The sequence below is a fragment of the Trachinotus anak genome, unplaced genomic scaffold (assembly GCF_046630095.1).
Source record: "Trachinotus anak isolate AG129_WGS33_773 ecotype Australia unplaced genomic scaffold, CSIRO_AGI_Tana_v1 ptg000011l, whole genome shotgun sequence".
Classification (NCBI taxonomy): domain Eukaryota; kingdom Metazoa; phylum Chordata; class Actinopteri; order Carangiformes; family Carangidae; genus Trachinotus; species Trachinotus anak.
In genome coordinates, this window is record NW_027273862.1 from 18,699,898 (window position 1) to 18,721,964 (window position 22,067).

General features: G+C 36.4%; 2 protein-coding genes across 4 annotated transcripts in view; one reads left to right on the forward strand and one right to left on the reverse strand.

Annotated features, from left to right (window-relative positions):
* slc39a13 (solute carrier family 39 member 13) overlaps nucleotides 1–22,067 on the reverse strand; it is a 51,696-nt gene that overhangs the window by 14,542 nt on the left and 15,087 nt on the right. The window lies entirely within an intron of this gene.
* On the forward strand, nucleotides 11,924–20,607 carry spi1b (Spi-1 proto-oncogene b). Of its 2 annotated transcripts, none has more exons than XM_071488689.1 (5): nucleotides 11,924–12,379; nucleotides 12,908–12,998; nucleotides 14,136–14,371; nucleotides 16,096–16,246; nucleotides 18,050–20,607. In XM_071488689.1, the coding sequence occupies exons 1-5, from the start codon at nucleotides 12,338–12,340 to the stop codon at nucleotides 18,361–18,363; spliced, it is 834 nt and encodes a 277-aa protein (XP_071344790.1). In that variant the 5' UTR covers nucleotides 11,924–12,337; the 3' UTR covers nucleotides 18,364–20,607. The 2 variants fall into 2 exon arrangements, with proteins under 2 accessions (XP_071344790.1, XP_071344791.1); XM_071488690.1 differs by having other exon boundaries at nucleotides 11,941–12,379; nucleotides 14,175–14,371.

Consider the following 22,067-nt stretch of genomic DNA (forward strand, 5'->3'; position numbering starts at 1 on the left):
AAAATGTATCTACAGCCACTCTGATAGCTGATGAATCACTTTAATCATTTTTTTCAAGCACTAAATTCCAGGGATTTACTGGTTGTGCTGCTTGTCTGTGTCTTAAATGTTAATCAGCTGAATAATATTTGGGTTTTAGACTGTTTGTTTAAAGCTGTTGCAGTAATTCAAAAGCCCATGTAAAAATCCCACTGGCTTTTTGATACATCCACGTTGCCCTACAAAAATACATCATCCCTGTGGCACTCGATCTGGAGCTGTTTGAGAATTGGATAGCATTACTGCAGCCCATCTCTCTTAAAGTTTTAATTAAGGCATAAAATATTGTAAAAGCAAAGCAACATTTTTCCTTCCTCAGTCTACACTCAACACCCTATAATGGCAAAGTGAAAACATGTTTGCAAATTAATTAAAATGGAAAAACTAAAATCTCACATCGACATAAGTATTCACACCCTTTGCCGTGACACAGCGGCTCAGGTGCCTCCCATTTCTCTTGATCATCTTTGCAATGCTTCTCCACCTTGATTGGAGTCCACCAGTAATCCATTCAGTTGATCGGACATGATTTGGAAAGACACACACCTGTCTATAAAGAAGGTCTGAATACGTATCAAAATATAGGGTTTCTCATTTGAGCAGTTTGGTTTCACTACCTTGCTCCCACCTTGTATGAGCACAGCACTCAAAGGACAAGGGCCCAACCTCATTAACACACCATCAGCCAAAGTGGGGGCGGTCAGTCCCTAATCTACAGACCTCCTCTAATCAGACTTGAGATGTTTGATATACATTACTCTCCATGTGTAATCTTCTTTGGCTTAGAACAACATTGACCTAACACAGGCCCTACATGAAACTGCAAAACACCATAAAGCTACATAGGTCATATGAAAATAGAGAGGCTTGCCATTAGACCAAATTTATTTAACATACTCATATGGGTATTCTATAACCATATCAAAATGAAAATGGAAAAGCAGTTTGACATTTAATATTCAAAGTCGTACATTGCATGTATGAATTGACGTTGCAATATTCAAATGTTAATTCAAATTTGAAAATGAAAATACAACACAAACAATGTAACGTGATTTTCAAATTATGCAAGAAGTATTCAATTCACGATAAAAATAAAAAAGCACATTTTCTTATGCTTTGAGAGAACAGCATTTGACCTTTCATTTTCAAAGTCACCATTATCAATGAAAATGCACATGAAAATGCAAAAAGACACTTCACTTTTTCAGATGGTGTCATTTAGATAACTAATAGATAAGAAAGATAGATAACAAAGATTTGTGTAGCAACTTCGTTTTTTATTTCTTTGTTCCTTAATCACCACACATACCCTCAGATTTAGATTGTAACCTTGTGGAGGGGGCACAACCTTGGTTGAGAGACACTGATCAAATCTACCTGTGTGCACTAGCTCCCCCCCTAATCCAGATACAACAGTAAAATGCTACTTAGATAGAAATGCAACAGTATTAATGATCCAATAATATCATGTTATATCAAGACAGTTTTTCTGTCTTTTTCTGGAATGAGTACATTTTGCTGATGATACTGCTTTTAAGGTGGATTTTGATGGCGGGTGTTTTACCTCTATTTTATAATTCATACATTAGTAGTTTAACTTAAGTAAATTATCTGAATATTTCTTCTTGAACAATTTTTCAAGCAAAATCTGTTCTAAAATAGTGTATAATTTATAGTATTAGTATATCTATTTTAAAAAATTCACTCTGTCAAGGTCCTCATCTCTAGTAGAGCACCCAAAGTCCAGCTGTACAGTGAATTCTCTCAATAAACTGCCTGACCACCAGGTGGTGTATGTGACAGGGGTTTACTGCATAAATTATAGTGGTGACTTGCCTTGACAACAGCCACAAAAAAAAAAAAAATCCTATTATTCTATTATCACTGCAACAACATTTTATCTCCTGACGTGGCATTTCCTGCTTTTTAATTGTGTTTTACACTTAAAGCATACTTTCACCATAATGATGAATAACTTAAAATGGCCTAAATGTACAAACATATGATGATGAACAGTCAAAAGCAGATTGTTGGTGAAACTGACCATGTGTAGTATGTGGACGTTGTTTTTAACATTTAAGTCTGACCAGTCTTTAAGTTCTCAGGCTTTTAAAAATAAACCCGCTAACACTGACCAGCAAACTTAGCAGAATGAGATGAGAAGATAACCAAAAAAAACAAAAAAACCCAAAAAAAACATGATTAATATCCGCACTGAGTCATCCTTGTCTGACTTGAGCAATACATAAAGAAAGAGGAACTTAGCTGTTTAGTGGGATAGAGGCCCAAAGCCTTATATGGGTGTATATGTGTAAATGTGCATGTTTGTGCGTATGTAGCTGGAATGAAGATATTAAAAAGCGTTAAGGTGAAATGTCGTTAAACAGATTGAGACAGCAGATTAGGTATTCTGTTGCAGAGTTGTACTCTGATGTGTCATGTTACAAACCAGTTCTTTTCCACCGTGAATGTTTTTTTGTGTGTGCGCGAGTGTGTCTATGTGCCTTGTGATTCACCTTTGTCTAATAATACCCACAGCCCAGTCTGATAGTTGAATCTTGTGGAGTCCAGAGAAAATGAGGAATCAGGAATAAGAAGTGAGAGGGCTGGATGTCCCCTTGCACGCATGTCAAGCGATCGTTCCATGTCATTGTGAAACACATGATGGCCACTGAAACCTCTGGTGACTATCAGCCAGGAAACATAGCCCTTTTCTGTGGACTGTCCACCCACAGAACTGAAATATTCTGTGTAGTATTTTCTTGTTTTTTTTGCAGATTTCATAAGAATCATAGGTGAAACAGAATGCATTTTGTTTAAAAAAAGACAAACACTTTTGGACCCCACTCGTACACTGGGCATCAGTTTTTTTGGGCTGATACAGCCCTGTAGATACTTATTGGACTGCATGTCAGAGTCAGTGACATGCTTGTTGAAGGCTTAGATCAGGCAGTGCAAAATTGCATTGCATGTTAAAGTGACAATTTCTTTGGCTGGCTGGTAATTTGTGGCTCACACTGTAATGAGCTCTACATGTCAGTCAATATATACGGTAAATCATCTGATGCATGTATTTCTGTTATTTTTAAATTGAATTTCATTGTTCATCGCTTCATTCATTTACAGTTATGCATATGCATTAGACCTCATCACACAATCATATAGGTCATGCTGACTTAGTTCACTTTATTTCTTCAGTTTCAGTATATAATTAAATAACTAACTGAAATGAGGTTTTTCAGTCAAATACACAAACAAACAACATACAGCATACACATTTAATTCCTGCAAAAAGTTTATGTATTTATATAATTGAGAATGGTAGTGTCTTCTAGAAACTCTTTCTAATTCATTGTGTGTGAACAGACATTTCCGTAGCTTCCGTAACATAAATTTAATGGAAGAACTGTATGTATAAGTGGTAGCTCTGTACCTCCCGGACATTGGAGGTGTTTTCTTTTGGTATAAACTGCTCTGTACACTCTTTACCTGTTACAAACCACAGTTTTGAATGAGCTCCTCTCATTCACTTAGGGAGAACAAATGGAAAGGAATGAGCTGATTTGAATGCTTGTTATGTACTGTAGCTCCGTATGTCACAAGGGTGCCACTGCTGCTCTGACACTGGTCACAAAAATATCAGTTAGTCACACCCAAACGCATACCGTGATCTAAAAAAGCAGTTGTGTAACTACACGCTCAAATATGGTTTTATATTCTACCAATCTCACTCTTCCCGTTGACATATAAATGTAAATAAATTAGTGAGATAGAGACAAACCGTCTCTTTATTTAACTGTTTATTATTTCATTATTTAACTGTTTATTTTACTGTTTATTATTGCCCTGTTGTCACAAAGTGGTCACTTTCAGTGTGTCATCCTGAATTGGCAATTCATGTGCAGTAATAAACGAATAACAATAAAACATGAGAACAGGTTCAGCACTTCAGTCTAACAGAGGCTAAAGGCTTTCGAGTCAAGATGTGACTGAATGAGCTTAACTCATCAGCAGCAGGAGTTCACACTGGATTCACAGCCTTAAAAACCTGTTTTGTAGGAAGAGTTTGTCACCTTCTTGTTTTAATAAGGAAGAAGAAGAAGGAGAAGAAGAAGAAGAAGAAGAAGAAGAAGAAGAAGCCTTATGGTACCAACCTAAATTGGTAGAATTAAGGAAGTTTTTAGTTCCCCTGCTAATTCACAGATATATAGAAAGCCTGCATTTTTAAACCACCTTTGGCAATTTGCTTCCAGTGGTTCAGCAGCTCCCTTTACAGGACACCTTTATAGCTCATCACTGCATATTGTTCTGAGGGCGAAGGTAAGTCCCGAGCAGATTTGTTCTCCACATGAGACTGTGGGCGTTTCCTGACTTTCCTTACATGAGCACACTCTTATGAGCTGGCGGTTTAGTATTATTTTGTGTTTTATAGGCATACAAGGTTGAGTTTACTTATATTTTATTCCAGAACTGTGTTTTTTGTTTGCTTGCCTGTGCTTTAATGTTTTTATGAAATCTTACAAGATTTAAATTGGTTTAGTTTGTTAGTAGTAGCCTGCTTTACTCAAACGTAGATAGATAAATAGATAGATGGATAGACAGACAGATAGAAAGAGAGATAGATAGATAGATAGATAGATAGATAGATAGATAGATAGATAGATAGATAGATAGATAGATAGATAGATAGATAGTCAGACATTAACTACTCCGTATTTATTCAAATTCAGTTTTCAAATTCTTTCAATCTTTAATGTTCAACCTGACAGGAATTTGAATGTTTTACATTTTTTCACATGCAAAGTTCAAACAGCTTGTATTTACTGAAATGCACAAATCAACAAGAAATGTATAGTCTTCAGTTTATTTAAGTTATTTGGGTGGCTATTAATGTTTTGTTTTTCTTCCATAAAAGCTTATTAACATAAACTTTAGGCTGCTATGGATGATTCTATGTTTTTTTGCCATACACAATTAACCAAAGTAAGTTATTATTTGCATAAATCCAACATAAAGACGAGTAAAGCCTGCCTGGGGCTTTTTTTTTTGTTCTTTTTTTGGACAAAAAACTTTTTTTTTTTTTAAACTGAATTACTCAACAAGCTCAGACAAAATGGTGAGCGAAGATGATTACGAAATTTGAATACTGCCACAGGAGTTACAGAGTGTGGACATCAACCTGCAGTCATTCTGGTCAAACTGATGTTCTGCAGAGGAGGAGTGCAACACTTCCTGTTGCGACGTACCCTGTATCCTGTTTTCCACAGTCAGTGGTCATGCGTGTCATTCTCCTCTGCTAGGCTGTGTGGGTATAATCTTGTGACCCTGCGCTGTGACTCCTCTGAGACTGTCTCGTGGGAGACTCCACATGTCTGACAAAAACTCTGAATTTCAGAAAAGGAATATGTACAATATCACAATGATTGTATCAAGTTCTGTTGAGAAATGACTGTGATACTAATCTATGTTGCTAAAAGCTGATGTGGCAGACTACAGTTAATAACCAATATTTCACTGTACATTCCCTGTGTTTTGAAGTGTTAAGCAAACTGTAGCACAACCAATAATAGCACCATTTTATAGCCAGCAGGCTGTGCCTCCTTCACAATATTGGTAGCTTCTTAAAATAAATGCATGCAAAGATAGTGATGAGAACATTGACACCTCCACACAGCAGGCCCAAAGACTCCCGGGGCCAAACTATACGACCGTGAATTAAGAGGTGCCACTGTAACAGTTTGCGTGCTTGTGTGGGCTCAAACCATCAGAGATATGCATCTTGTGGCTGTATTCAGACGGCAAACTGTGAAGTGCTCAGTTACACCCTGTGGTAGGACCAAACCAGAGTGCAGTACTTGGTCAGTGCAACTTCACAGTGTGTCACTTAGACTTGAAAACAAATATATCACGGCTGTCAATTTCATTTTATACAGCATATCTCCCTGGACATGTTATTTTTATAAAGTAAAAGCGGCCCAGATACAGGCAGGTTGACACAAGAATATGAAAACTTTTTCAGTGTAAGGCAATGTAATGCAATAGTCTTATATAGTATTTGAGCCCATAGCTTTTGTACCGTCTTACATTCAGTGGTGGAGGAAGTATTAAGATCCCTTACGTGAAGGAGGGGTTTGACATTTTGGGAAATAAAGCTTGTTCGCTTTCTTTCCAATAGTTAGATGAGATGATCGACTCTCATATTTGTACAGTAAATATGAAGTTACAGCCAGCAGCTGGTTAGCTTAGCCTAGCATAAACACCGGAAACAAGTCTACATACCAGCACCTTTAAAGATCACTTACATATTGCATGTAAGAAATACTCCACCACAAAACCCCCCATAAAACTACACTTTGTGGCGAGATACAACAAGCACAGTGTAAAGTTTTGTTAGCAATCCAAGCATTAGTAGGTCTATTTTGTCACCTATAGACAGAGCAAGACCTGGTATTTCCACCTGTTTCCAGTCTTTGTCATAAGCTAAGCAGTATTAATCCTCTCACCTAACTCTTGGTACAAAAACCAGTAAGTTTATTACCCAAAATGCCAAACTATTCCTTTATATAGCAGAACCACACCGTAAAAATATTCCATCACAAGTAAAAGTCCACTTTGAATCGTTACTCAAGGTGAGATTATGTAACCTTTCGAATAAGAAATGACACACTTCCTCTTACAAATAAAAAGTTGAATTTATGAGCAATAGAACTCACCTCTGCACATTTCAAAACGATCAGGGATTTTGCTGCTGTTTGGTCCAGCATGATCAGTGTAGAGACTAATATTAGCCAAATGTTGGATTTAACTTTGCTGTTTAACAGATATTACCAAGCCAGTTTGTTGACTTATGAATCTTCTTTGATTGTGCTAATATTAGACTATGTTATGCCACAGTTACCGTTGTTCAGTAAAAGTTGCACTCGCTCACTTTAAATAAATGTATGCAAATATTATCAAAATGTAGTCAAATGGCCATTGCCAATTACAGATGCATTCGTGTATAACTAACATTATAATGTAATTGACCAAGGTAGAGCTAATTTATATATTGTTGGGAAGTTCAATCGGTAACAGTGTTTCATATATCACAAGCTCATTATATATTTATTATTTTACTTTTTTATCTTATGTAAAAGCTTAGAAACCTTTAAATATAGCTGAAGCATGAATGGAGAAACAAGAATATCAAGCGTCAGAGTAACAAATGGAAATACCAAGAACAAGTACCTTGAGTACATGGGGCAGCACAGTTTACATTAGAGGTTTCCTGTTATTTTGTTAGCTATACACCACGGTGGGTGCATAAATAAATGAATCAACACATCTCTGACAGACTGAAATTAAACATTTTAAGTGTCACATGTTTTATGGGGGTATCGTGTTGGATTTCATTATATATTACAAATCGTCATGTTGTTGTTTTCACCACTCTGTTATGAATACGTATGAGTAATATAGCTGGATCCTTGGTCCCATGGTTGAAGGGGTCCGCACATATGCCAGTAGTGCTTATACTATACATTAGGTACACCTTTAAACATTTTATGCAATCCAACTATGCATTGAATTCTATATTTATAAAGCTAATAATGTTCAGTTTTTTTTTTCGACACTGCAAGAGAGGTGTAAACTATATGTTTATTACTATTAGAGGTGCCATTACACTGGATTTTACTGCATTGCAATGTGTTTTTAGTATTGAATAACACTTAATATAAGTTCAACATGACTGCAAACTTTAACCTCAATAATGAATATACACTTAAGTTGACATCTCAAACAAAACTGGTATATCTGAGCTGTTGTATTGGAATGCAGTCGATTTTAGAGGTGTACCTAATAAAGTGGTCACTGAGTGTATATTGTCAATGTAATAGCAGTAACACACATGCACGTGACACATGGAAACATTTTCGGAAAAACAAGGCACAGCATGTGATCTGTCAGGGTAATGGTGTTTATGGTTTTTTCTATGATGTCGCAATCTGCCTGCAGAATGTGAAAAAAGAAGAGTTACAGGTTCAACTTAACACACCAAGTATTTATGAAAAAAAATCTATTACATTCCTTGAACCATTTGTTCATAAGAAATAGAACAAGAAATGTTTTTTATTGAAATGATTTTGGTGTAATAAAACCAAACATATTACCTGCCTCCATGTCTTTGCTGTAGTCTCTTACATGTCTTACACAATAATGCCCATTATGTCACAATTCCAAGTTGTCACTTATGTCAGGTGCATTTACAGCTATTTTTAATACTGTGTGCCAACAATAACATGCTTTAACAATGTCTTTTTATATACTTTAAGATCTGATACGAAATTCAAAACTTTGGCTGCTCTTTAACATAGAGGATGACACAGTGTAGTTTTAACCACGCTGCATCCTCTGGGCCTGGTATGGATTCAGTGTCTTGTCAAAGGACACTTCAGCTGCACATTGTAGGGAAAAATGGTTGCACACAGACTTAGCACTAAGGCTGGAGAATGGCGGATTAAAATTCCAGGCCATCATGTCACACGCAAATCAAAAGAAAAAATGCAGCAACAAAAAAGCAACCAGCTCTTATCAAAGCCCGGATCATCCTGACCATATGACACGAAATGGATTCATTTAAAGGCCGCCTTCAAGGAACTGAATCTGAAAGACAAATTCCCAGTTCCTCATTTAACAATATGTCACTCTTGGTGTACATGCACTGTGTACTGCATGTACTTCATCTCCAGGCCACAAGGAAGACAAACAGACTGAGACTAGTACAATTTTACGTATAAAACCAGACCTCAAGGCATCTGAAAAGTCATTCAAAAGGCTTTCTTATAAATAAAGTGCTTCACAAAATGACAATATTGTGCTTTTAGAGTGTGTTAAGGTCGAGAAGGTCAGAAAAGGACACACAAAATACCTCAATCCTGCTGGCTTAAAGTCAAACCCATATTTTAAGTTGATTTGAAGAATGAATCAGATCCATTTTCATGTAATCATTGCTTTTCTAAGTTTAGCTCTAGTAACTTCAATAAGTTCTTTAAGTCTTATAGACTGATGCATCGGCTCATGAAATGTGCAGGATCTTTTGCACTCAAAGTGTGCATTTGAACAAAACACTGGAGAGAACTATACATTCTACTGGTTAACCCTAATGGTTGACATAACTCTTTGATTCATCAGAGGGCTTTGAAAAACATTTCTTCAAAGTAAGATGATCAGTAGTGGTAGCATGTTTACGCAAGAACTGTAATTACAGTTTTGAGGTACTTCAGTATTTCCGTTTTACGCAGCATTATACTTCCACTCCACTACATTTATTTCAAAGCAGTGGTCAACTGATTACTTTACAGATTCAGATAATTGTTACAAAATATCATCAACAAATAATGATGCACCTTTACCAGCTGCAACAGTCAAGTGATGTTAATAGATTTCATAATTTAAATCCAATAACATAAAAAATGTTACTCTGAAATGGGACATCTTGCGTCATGAATACTTTTACTTTGGATGCTTGGAGTATATTTTGATGCTAATACTTACATACTGATACTTAAGTATTACTTTGAACTTGGCAGTGTAGTAGTACTTCAGTGAAGAATCTGAGTACTTGTTCGACCTCTGAAAATGATCACTCAAATTTTTTACCAAATGATGATCAGGTGAGTATTATAATTGAGTTGCTTTAGTATCAATATGTTAATACTTGTCACTGCTCTACAGCAACACAGTTTTATACCTTTAAGTATAAAAATGAACTTAGTATTATACTGTAAGTTGAATATTACTCAGTAAAACATTAACAGAGTTCAGTTACTTTTCAGTCACACTGTCGGTCAACAAGAACAAAAAGTCACCAGAAAAAAAAAAAAAAAAAGAAAAAAAGATTATCTTTTGGCTTCACTGAAAATAGTTGTGATGGAAATAGTGCCTGGCTTGCTGCAGCTGTGTATTAATACTCGCGGAAAATGCTGCTGTATATGCCGTCAGTTTTGCTCAAGCAGCTGTGATTAAGATGGGGGCTGATCGGGGGCTGGCCACATTCTGCGTGGTTTTAACAGCTCCCCAAACAGAGATTCTGACGACTATGGTCTTCTATCAGTTAAGAAGGAACACAGGGTGACAGATTGATCAAAAACATTTGAAACTTTACCAGACCTGAAGACAGAATGTTATAGTTTCATTAGAAGAGAAGATAAATGGTGTACGTACACAGTAGGTTTTAACTATTTGCAAATATTTCCAATGAAAATCACTATCTGCTGCAGCTTCATAATAAGGCTTCCTCTGTGATTAATGTGCTTGTGTAGCAGCACCCGAAGGAATAAACTCACTGATGTTAGTTAGGAGATAAACGTAACCTCAGCATTTCGATCTTACAGAAAGTAATATTTTCAGCACATTGCCTTATCACAGTGCTGCAGAGCTGTTCTTAAACCGGCAGTGCTAACAATATACACTCAGATTTGTGCTACACTGTTACCATTCAACCATTATCACAGCATCAGGGAGATATCTTCAGTTTTTACAGTTGCCATGATGCACTCAGAAACTGGTAACCAATGTATTTCACATATTTAACTTTTGTTTTGCCCCAATGCCTTATGAAGATACAGTAGACCAAATAATTAACCATAGTATACTGTATAACAATGCTTTACTGAATCAAACAAACATAGTTTTTGCAGTTTCTTAGTTGTTCATTGTTGTTTTGCAGCAGAGGGAGTCGGCCTCCCTCAGGAATTGTTTTAGACGTATCTCCATTTACCTCAGTGTAGTTACAACACAGATACTGTACCTTCATCTTATCTTCCAGATGTGTGTGTGTGTGTGTTTATGTGTGTGTGTGTGTGTGTGCACGCGTGTGTGTGCGTGTGTGTTGTTTGTTTGTGTGTGTGTGTGTGTGTGTGTGTGAGTGTGTGTGTGTGTGTGTGTGTGCATGTTTGCATGTCGACATTTTTTCCTCAACAAACTTCTGTTTACATCAGCAAACAACATGTTTTAGTCATTTTGTTATAGTGCAAACTTTCAGTCCGTCAGTTTCAGGGCTGCAGTGAGAGACATGGATGCATGGCTGTTTACAGTGTACTGGCAATATAATATCCATTTCTGCAGTAAGCACTGTCTTCATTTCAAAATATACATTTCTAGCATCACCTTAATGCTCCTCAGTGTATTGTGTTTAAGTACATAGAATCCAGAAGGTGGAGTAAAATTTATGAATGATTAAACAAACATGGCTAACAAAGAAGATTTTGATCCAGATTCTTCTTCTTATTGGTTATAAAGGACAGAATATTATACATTTACGGAACATAGTCAGTTTATCTTATAAGAGTAACACTTTGCTTTAAATAAAAATAATTTAGCATTTATAAGCACTGTATACCCATCTAATAACTAGTTTATAACGTGTGATAATATTGCTATGCACATATATCAGGACATCACAAGTCTTTAATAATGTACAGTATTTGTCAATAATCAGACATTACTATACTGCCATGAATTATCTGTTTATACAGTACTGTCAGCAAAGATACATTAATCAAAACTTTGAAAATGTGTATATCTGTGCACAACGACGTTACAGTGTGTAATAGACCATTTACTAAATGCTTATAAACTGCCAATTACTGCTAAAATAAAGCATTCCCTTGAAAGGGTACCCACTAAGCCCTGTTTAACCTCACTTTTCACTAGATGACTGTATTGATATCAAGACCATAGCATGCCATCATTTTAATGAAGCACAAGACATGATTAAAATCAGCCAGAATGAAAACATTACATTACATTCAACAGTTGACTGCACCCAGTTCTTACCACCTGTAACACTTTTTTTTTTTTTTTCTCTGGGGGGCGGGGGGGAGGAGGAGGTGAGACTGTGAGAAAAACCCTTGGTGATGATTGGCTGCAGAGGGAGGGGACAGTAGATAGACCCTGATAAAAATTTCATGGTCTCCTCTGACAAATCATCAATGGCCAGGAACCTTTAACAGACACACTCTACTGCTCCCACCCACACAATTTTTACAGAAGTCAAAAGTTCCTTTTTCATTTCACAGTCAAACAGGAGCCCTTGCTTATTTCATTTTATTTGACACGACTGAAGGCCTCAGAGAGTAGTTGAGGTCATAAGTATATGCTATACAATAAGAGAGAGAGAGACAGCTTTTGGTTTTCGTTGAATGAAAGGAAATTTTGAAACATTGTGCAATGGTGCCGCTAAAGTTTTGAAAGGTTGTGAGAGTGTTTTGCCAGCAAAGCGTCTGAGAGTCGGTCCGTTGGAGAAGAGGTCTCCATGTTGCATCCATACAGAATGGAGAGTTACCTCATCCCGCCTGTAAGTACGATTTGTTTTATTAATATCTAAACTCTCAGTTGACTTTCTAATATCTGAAGCTTTAAAGAGTTCCATGAACCGTTTGTTTTAAATGCAGCGTTAAAATGAAAACGTTTGATAATCAAGCGATTGGATGACATATATTCATAATTTCAATTACATGACTTAGTATGAGTCTACTACTATTTGAATACAGGATACAAAGTGTAGAGTCTTTTATACTTTGGCCATCATGAAAATGAAACTCAACAGCTCTTGAAAGTTTCACAACAGTACTGGCAAGAAAAAAAAAATGTAATTTTTCTAACAAATATTGCTAATGCCTCATCTAATTTACAAATGTAAACATATTTAAAGACAATATGAACATTTTATGAAAGACAGATGTGAGTATTATAGTATAGTATATTTACTTTAAAGGTCTAGATAAGGAACGATATAATGTGTGTTGTCTGCACAATATACACCAAAAAAGATTTTTCTTTCATGATATTTTGTGGCTGAAAATGTTCTTATTTGCTGTTCCAGCACTCAGAAGAAATGTATGACCCCGAGATATACAGACATCAAATTGCAGAATATTATAATCCATATGTCCTTGATGCAGATATCCAGGCAGGTGAGTTTTGCTTCAACATCGATTTTGTCTCATGTGAACATTGTTTGAGTTGAAATCGCTACTTGTCCTTTTAAATGGGGTGATACTTAAATATATAATTTATGTTTAAAAACACTGTGAAATGCAAACAAATAATCATGATTGTAGGGGCAAGTGTTAATGACTTGAACTAAATCCACGGGAGTGAATCTTGTATTTAACACCGTGCTCTCAGTTTTTGTTAAACTAAACTACTGTCATTTCAGTCATATTTCTTATTTTCCAAATTAACCACCATGGCCTGATGTGGTGACACTGACTTTTCTGTTGTATTGTAAGCCTGCATAAAAAGCCTGCAGTGTGTGCAGCTGGAGCACACCACATTAGGGTGTATGGAACACAGGAAACAGATGCCATTTCTTTCGGCTGCTACAACTACAGACATAGAACAACTTTCGCCCCATGGGGCTTTATTGATACAAGAGAGGTTCTTTACTTTCCCTTGTAATCAACTGCTTTGAATATTGCACCAAAACAACCTAAATAGTATATGTGTCTGTTTGTGAGGGGGTTGAGAGGATCTTACAGTGTTACAGTGGGTGTATGACAGAGCAAGGATTTTAAGAGTATACAGTGTACTTTGGTTTAGCTGTCGTGTAAAATACTTGTTCAACTTTATCTGGCTCTCCTCAATTTCCCTGGTTAGCCTATGCTTAAAATATGTCTAACTTTTTAAAACATTTAAAGCCGACTTCTTGCATTTTCTGATCTACCGTTTAACTACATTCTGGTGGACAAAGGGTCAATGACCATGTGAAAAAGAGTGACAATTCAAAGTCAACTGCTGTGGCAACACTGCTAGTGTGGCAACAAACAGGAAAGAGCTTCATGCTGAATTCTCCATTATTGTCCTCATTTTGTTTCAGTTCATGCGAACTCAAGCACTATGAGTAAGCAGCTCACTGTCAAGTCCAGTTGTTTTTGACTTTGTGCTTCATGACAAAGACGGATTTTCATAGACAGACGGTCTGGCTTTTTCCATGAGTCATCTCTAATCATTTAAACAGTGGGACAACTTCTTGAGTTTAGTATGGGACTGTGTTTAAATTACAATCTGTAAATGTTGAGACAAAAAAAACAGATCTTAAGATACAACAGGCTGTGGCCATTATGCTTTTTCTCACCTTCTTTATTTAGATCACTGGGACTACCACCCTCACCCTAATGTGCACCCTGCAGAGTTTGAAAACCTCCAAGAAACTAACTTCACAGAGCTGCAGAGTGTGCAGGCTCTCCACCCGCCCGGTCTCATACGACACGAAGCCATACGATATGATGCAGAAAACCTGCTCGATCCAAATCTTGGGGCACATCCACATGTGTTACAGCAACCAGTAAGTCTGTCTGGCACCCAGCAATGAGCCCAATTATACATAAAAATGATGATGACTAAATTACTTTTCTGAACATGGCATAATTACACTCAAAGCTCTCAGTGTTTTTAGTACTAAGTTAGTAAAAAAGAATAATTACAAGAAACAGACAACTCTTGGTTATGGGAAACTGTCACAGAGGTTTCATCACTTACACAGACTAGTTGATCTTGGTATAGTGCACAATAACACATCTACATTCCCAAATGTCCTTCTGATTCACTGCAGACATCTTCAAACTCGACTTAATTCTTAGTTGGGTTTCAGATCTGAAAGGACATTTAGGGAGTTGGAGGCCTTTTAGGGTCCTGTGACAAAAATCAGGAAGTGAATCTTTGAGTTACAAGAAAAACTTTAATTTTAGTTTTTTTTTTTTTTCCTTTTTTTTAATTTAAGTTTTTAGTTTAAAAAAAAAAAAGTTCTTTGAATAGGGACAGAAGACTTAGCTAGGCTCACTAAGAGTCACAACTGCATGCTTCGACCCTCCGGTTGTGAACCAATGAACTAGAACAGAGATCTCTGGTTTTGCACATTAAAGTGCAGTATGTCTAACCAAGTCAACATGCACAGTTCAAACCTCTCCACTTTCACAAACCATCTGTTGGTTCATGTTGTGAAGACAAGTAGTGGTTAAAAAGGCAATAGGCAGAGCAATTTTTATTTAAATAGCACACATCATCCACTTAAGGCAATACATGTAAAAGTGCTTATTGTGCATTAAAGGAAAAAAGTGGATGAAAAAATGAATCTAAAAGAGAATGTAAAAGAAAATGTAAAGGTCCATAGCTTGTGTTTTTACTGTTTGTATCCCTCATAAAGAAGCCACATAGCATGTGAGCTTTTAGGTCACATGAGGGTTTTCACTTGTGAGCAAATGAAATTTCCCGTACGACCAAAAAATAAATAAATAACCACCTGCCACTTTTACAATGTTAGCAAAACGTGTTTGAAAGTGGAAAAAAAAAAGTGTTAATGCATCAAATGAAACGTGATACGAGAATACAATGTGAAAACCACGACTCGCACATGAAATTCACATGTAGGTTTCCACCACTGACTGTTTTTTGTAAAGGATGTTATGAATATGTTGTCCACCCAGGCATACAGCTATAGCAGTGTCCACACATCACAGCTCATGCAGAGAGAGATGTTGCTATAGTCTTTCACTTACAATGACACATTTTTTATTACACACCCACATTTCAAAGCAGGTGCCTGATGTTAGGTACAGTATAATATATCAATAGCAACATGTTCTCACCCAACTTTGGCAATTTAAAATAGTCCCATGCCCTAAAAAATAATTAAGATGTCAGATACATGTTTAAAAGTGATTTGAGATGAATTAAAATAAAAATGCATAAAATTACATTTGTTTGAAAATGGATTTACATCAGTAAAATGATCAAAACCACACCACAAAAATACTTTATTACAAGTAAAAGTTCCGCATTCAAAACTTTGCTTAAGTAAAAGTACAGAAGTATTACCAAGGACATATACTTGAAGCTTCAAAAGTAAAAGTACTCACGATGCAGAAGGGTCCTTGTAACATTATTATGCAGTTTTTGTTTCCTTTTTTAAACCCTGCAGCAACATTTTACATAATCAGTAAGCTCCTAGTTAAATTATTTCAAATATCTTGATTTAATACTTAAGAGAATAAATTGTGACTTGTGTTGTAGGTAGCATTCTTCCCTCGGGCTGTGTATCCCCCGCACGTGTCCCAGCGCAGCTCTGATGATGAAGACCATGGAGGACGCAGTCCCCCGCTGGAGGTGTCTGATGAGGAGTGTCTGAGAGATCGAGTCCCTTATGTCACTACTGGAGAGCTGGGTAAGGAACCCGATTTACAGGCCATTTCAGACTGTGTGTTCAGTGGGTGAGCACTCCAGTTCTCTAGTGAGCAGTTAACACCAATACTTTAAGACACAGCAACTGCACTGGCCATGTGAAGACTCTCAGTCATCCAGGTCATGGTATATCTAGATGTGCTAAGTCACATCTACATATACCATTACCTTTGACCTTTGACCAGTTACCTTTGACTTAGTGCTTACTTGTGCTAGTGGTGCTCATACTGTCAATTTGTGGTTATACGGTATAATAATGCTGATTGTGTGGACTCTGATTCCTCAATTCCCTCTACCAGCAGGAGAGATATGTGCAGTTGCTTTGGTATACAATTATCTGTAAGGTGTAATAGTGTGAGTGGACATTAGTGTTTTCTGCCCACCATGTAAGAATGAGAGCAGCTCTTGAGGCCATTTCTGGATTACAGGCCAGCCTTGTCTTCCTTGCGTTGGGATGGTGGAGGTTTGCTATTGCATCATGTCAGTTTTTTTGTTCTGCTGACAACTTAAGATGCACTTTTAGCTATTAGTTGCGCAATTGCTTTTACACTGATGGTGACGCATCTTCAACAGAAGTACGCTCTCAAAAAGACAATGTTATATCTTTGGTCTTTAAGGTTGGATTGATGTACTAGGAGGATGGCCCTTTGGGCCTTCTGATGAGGTGCCCACTTGCTATAGAACTGGGGAGTGATCATTTGGTCCACTCTGTCTAGTTTCACTGCATAAATGTGGCTGTCAGTACCTAGTTTGTTGAACAGGTGTCATGTCCAGCACAACAGGACTGGTTTACTGTTCCACCTGAATCACAGGGTCCCTTTGTCAGACCTTAGTTAATAATGTATTTTTCACTTTATTGTCAACTAAAGTGTGCTGGCTCACTAAACAGCCTCCACATTTGGCAAACTTCAGATCTGACAGGACAAGCTGAGCCTGAGGAATGTCTGGTGCAAAATGTCTGTGGTACCTCTAGCTAAATGGTATGTGAATAAAATACCTTTCTAAATAGGTCTAAGAACCTACAGTAGGTGAAAGCTTCAATGGTGGTGAACAGTGGAATACAGTCAGACTGTTATCTATGATTTTACTGAATTTTTAAGGTTGCAGTGCATATGAGATCTCCACAGAGACTAGAATGATATGACAATACTGCCCTGAAAACTTTTTTAGCTCTGAGATGTAGAGTCATTAATCTTATTTTTGTTATATGTAGAGTTTCTAGTTGAAGCCCAGGGCTTGGCCTTTGAACTTTAACAACTGGCCACAGACAGACATCTGTAAAGTATAGAATCTATACACCAACAAACATCATATGTATTATTTAAGCATTGATTAATCTTCTTCAGAGACAGCTAATGTATATCATCAGCTAAGTTTCGCACGTGGCACAATGACAGAGTAGAAAATACTAAAATAATGACTAATGGAAGATTACATGTTTTTTAGAATTTTAATGGGTTTTCTTGAGTATTCATCATACTGTACTACAAAGCTATAAAATTAGACCTAGAAGATATGTAGTATATTCTGCCTCTGCTCCCCAAAACGTATTTACTTATTTGCCTGATGTCCATGGTCCTTTATTCTACTAAAACTCTTTATAACTGATATGATTGTACAGACTAAACTGAATCTCATAAAAACACATTTGACTTTTCCCATATCTGGTAAAACAAATTTTTAAAATTGTTTTTTAAATCTTTTACATTAATATAAAGTAATTTTACTGAATTTGTGAGCAACAGAAAGAGTCATAATACATACAATTCTCTGATCTCTCCAAAAGGCAATAAAAAGAAGATCCGTTTGTACCAGTTCCTGTTGGACCTTTTAAGGAACGGCGATATGAAGGACAGTATCTGGTGGGTGGACAGAGATAAAGGGACATTCCAGTTTTCTTCCAAACACAAAGAGGCGCTCGCACACCGTTGGGGAATCCAGAAGGGCAACCGCAAGAAAATGACCTATCAGAAGATGGCTCGTGCTTTGCGCAACTATGGCAAAACTGGAGAGGTGAAAAAAATCAAGAAGAAGCTAACATACCAGTTCAGTGATGAGGTCCTGGGGAAGAGTCATCTAGAGAGAAAACCATATATGTAGGCAGGAGGGACACTGAAATGTCTGGATTCAATCAAGTGTTGACATAAGAGCTATAGTTTCTGGTGTTCGATGCCTAATCAACCTTGCTGTTCTGATAAATAGAGCATTTTGTGAATAGCACCAATACTACTGTACAGTGGGATCAATCCAAAAAATACTGGTAATGCAGCTTAAAAGCATGAAACAATAGAAAAAAATCCCCAAACACTTTCTCTATAAAAAGAGATCTTGGAGACCACTTAGTAATTGTCATCCAAAGTAGAGAAGAAATACTACAGAAACCTCAGTGTAGTTTATCTGTTGGAAAGTAGCAGGAATATGTGCACGGTGATTCGTGAATAGGTACTCTAATTTGGAAAGAGCATTATAAAAATCTACTGTTTGTGGAATTTTGTCCCTTCTGGTTAACTCAGATTTTTCCTGAGACAGGCAAAACCTGCACAATAAACGCTGCCCCCTTTGTAGAGCAGCCGTTTTGCTGTGCAAGCAGGAACTGCAAGTCATGTGAATATTAGCGTTCAGAGAGATGTTTGTATATAATATAAATAAATAACAACGGCTGTAAACTGAGAAAGAATTTCCTGAGCATCACACACTTTCAACTACTCTTTGGATATCACATTTTAAAGCTATTTGTAATTTCTGCTAATGCTGCATAGCCAGCATTAGAATTAGCAGCTGTTTACTTACCATTATAGAAGAACTGTTGTTTATCATCAAACTTCATTCCTTTACTCGCCAAGAGCTGTTGCCAGCAGCAGAAAGCAACTCTTGTTTCTATCACGTCTTTTATTCTACTTAAGTTAGCGTGCTAACCAGCTAGCCCCAGCCTGTCTCATCACTTTCTGATAGCAACTCACTGTAGCCTCCAATCTGCCCTGAAATGTAGCCCTGCTCAGAGGGCATAATATAACCTCGTCTCGTAAACGTAAAAACGGACAAAGCTCTTGTCAAGTGACAATCACCACACTCGCAGCAAGAAACCATATTCAGTGGCAAAAAGAACTTCCAAATAGCCCCTTTAAATCATTAGATCAAATACACTGTTCATTATTTAGCTAAAACTAATAGACTGAGTCAAATTTATATCAATGAGGTTAGGCTAAATAACTTAAACACCTCCCTGTATAATTCAACAGCACCACAAACTATATCCTCGCAAATGACAAAATTTTTTTTTATCAACATCAAAGAACTTCCAAAAAGGCAGCATTTATTGCAGAATTGTTCTATTAGACTGCATTAGTTTTAGCTATGTGTAATCAATAAAATGTGACTGAATGTATATTTTAAAGGTCACTGTCTGCAGCTGATATCTGCAAGATTAAGACTCAAATGCATGAGCATTACAGGCTTGCAAACAGGAAGCATAAGAAACTTTTTTAGCATACAGTTATATCCTGGGTGAGCAACTTTCAATGAGATGAAAAGCCCACATTTGAAAACCTCATCCAGTGTTTAATGTACCCAGGGTGTCAATGAGTAATTGTATGTTAATGCATACAGAGAAAAACAGCAAATTAACAATAATGACAATGAGAAGATTGATACTCGTATGTACTTTCTCATGCATGTATGATAAACTTGTAGCTATGGCCAGCAGGGGGTTATCTAAGATTTGCATTAAGACTGGAAACAGTGGTAAACAGCTGGCCTGGCTCTTTCCAAAGGTAACAAGATCTGTCCACCACTTGTCTATCATGTATATAGCTCAGTAATAAACTCATAACATGCCTTTTTTCTTGTCTTGTCATCACTAGTTGCCAGTAAACCAGCAGATACTGGGTCTAGCTTCAAATTAACTTTATATACATGACAGTGGCATCAATCTTCTCTTGAATACACTGAAGTGAATAACCGTCATTGATACTGTACAGTCAAAGGGGAAAGAGAGAGGTGGTGTTGCATTCACATGGTATACAACATGATGCCCAGTGTGATTTTTTTACATGTGGATGTACACATATCAGTGCATAATCTATTCCAGTAAGTTCTCTGTGAATTGTGGTTAGTAGTACTACTATTTGTATATAATTCAATTTCCATTTTAATATTTAAAAAAGCAAGGAGACACAAATTAGTAATGAATGAGATTAACTAACCCAGAGCATTGACTGTGATCAGGTTAGATATAATACTATTATTGTTGTTACTGACGCAACAATAAAATGGTTTGTAAAAACACACAAAACTGTATGTTAATTTTAAGAATGGATGTAAAAAAATAAATAAATTCTTCATCAATGTATGTGTATTGTGACTTCTTAAACGATCACATCAGAAGGAAGGCACAAAAAAGGAGAAGGAGAAGAAGAAGAAGGAGAAGAAGAAGTAAATATTGTATAAAGTTGTATAGTGCGAGGTTTACAAATGAGATATCTCACCTTTCATTACAGCTATAAAGATAACTGGTGAACTATGAGGAACTGTGAGGTTAATACAGCACAGGGTGGGTGAAGTGGCTTTTCACTCAGTTCTTACATATATTGGCCTGTGTGCCCTGACATACTGCAGGCGTCAGCTCTGTACTCATGACAGGTGTAAGTAAAGCACAAGGGGTTTTCATATTAATAGTCGATACAAGTATTTTATGCAGTCTTGTATCTAGTTGTTTTTATTCACATTGAATATCATAGTTAATCTTGAATAGCTTGATCATGTAATAACAGCTCTATTTTTGTGTAGGTATCATAGTTTGTGTGTCATTCATCATTTCCCAGAACAAAGCAGTTTGAAACAAACTATCTAAATTTTCAGTTTATGCTTATAAACTTTACTACCAACACAGCTCCCTTTTAACAGAAAAATAAGTAGTAAGCAACCTAACTATGTTCATTTGCCATATTTCAAAACCACTTTTACAGATAAATTGACTTAAAGAAAATATGATAAAACAACACTAAAACCCTACAATGAAATGAAATAATAATAAATAACATAATCCAAAAACACTATTATACAAAGGAGTAACTTGCAAAAATGTAATGTGCATTGTGTAAATATAAAAATAATGCAGCACCTGCTGTCCCAAGAGCCAACAGCTCCCCTCAATGGTGAAGTGGTAATTGATAGCCATAACAGCTGAGAAGATGAAAAGAAATGGCCTTTAATACAATACAATACAGAACTCAACCTGAGCCACACTGTAATTCTCACATTAGGAGCAATTAATAATATTACAGTATGCAAATACAATTTTCACAATAGAGTGAAACAGACATATAGATGTATCTGATGAGTTCTGAAATAAATAGTATAGTGTAGTATAGTATCGCACTTGTTGTATGACACAAGTGCTATACTATACTTGTAGTATGACATTAGTTGACAAGTGTTTTAAAAGCTGTCATGGAATACTATTATATACTATATTGCATTTTTTTTTTTAACTTTACAATATTATACTATAATGCGCTGTACTATATTTCATTGCACCATACTAAACTATTCTATACCATACTACAGTAAACTATACCACACTTTACTATACGATACAAACAACATTTTATTGTACTGTACTATACTACACTATACTGCAGTATACTTTATTTTATTGTACTATATTATACTGCACTATACTATACTACACTTTACTATACTATCCATACCATATTTTATTGCACTGTACTACACTATACTATATTTTATTGTACTATATTATACTGCACTATATTACATTTTATTGTACTATACTATACTACAGT

What these genes read in the sequence shown, in the direction of transcription:
- spi1b (XM_071488689.1), top strand. Translation starts at nt 12,338, where the DNA reads ATGTTGCATCCATACAGAATGGAGAGTTACCTCATCCCGCCT. An exon ending in TGATGCAGATATCCAGGCAG is followed by an intron (nt 12,999 to 14,135) that starts GTGAGTTTTGCT and finishes AAGATACAACAG; the next exon opens with GCTGTGGCCATTATGCTTTT. An exon ending in TGTCACTACTGGAGAGCTGG is followed by an intron (nt 16,247 to 18,049) that starts GTAAGGAACCCG and finishes TCTCTCCAAAAG; the next exon opens with GCAATAAAAAGAAGATCCGT.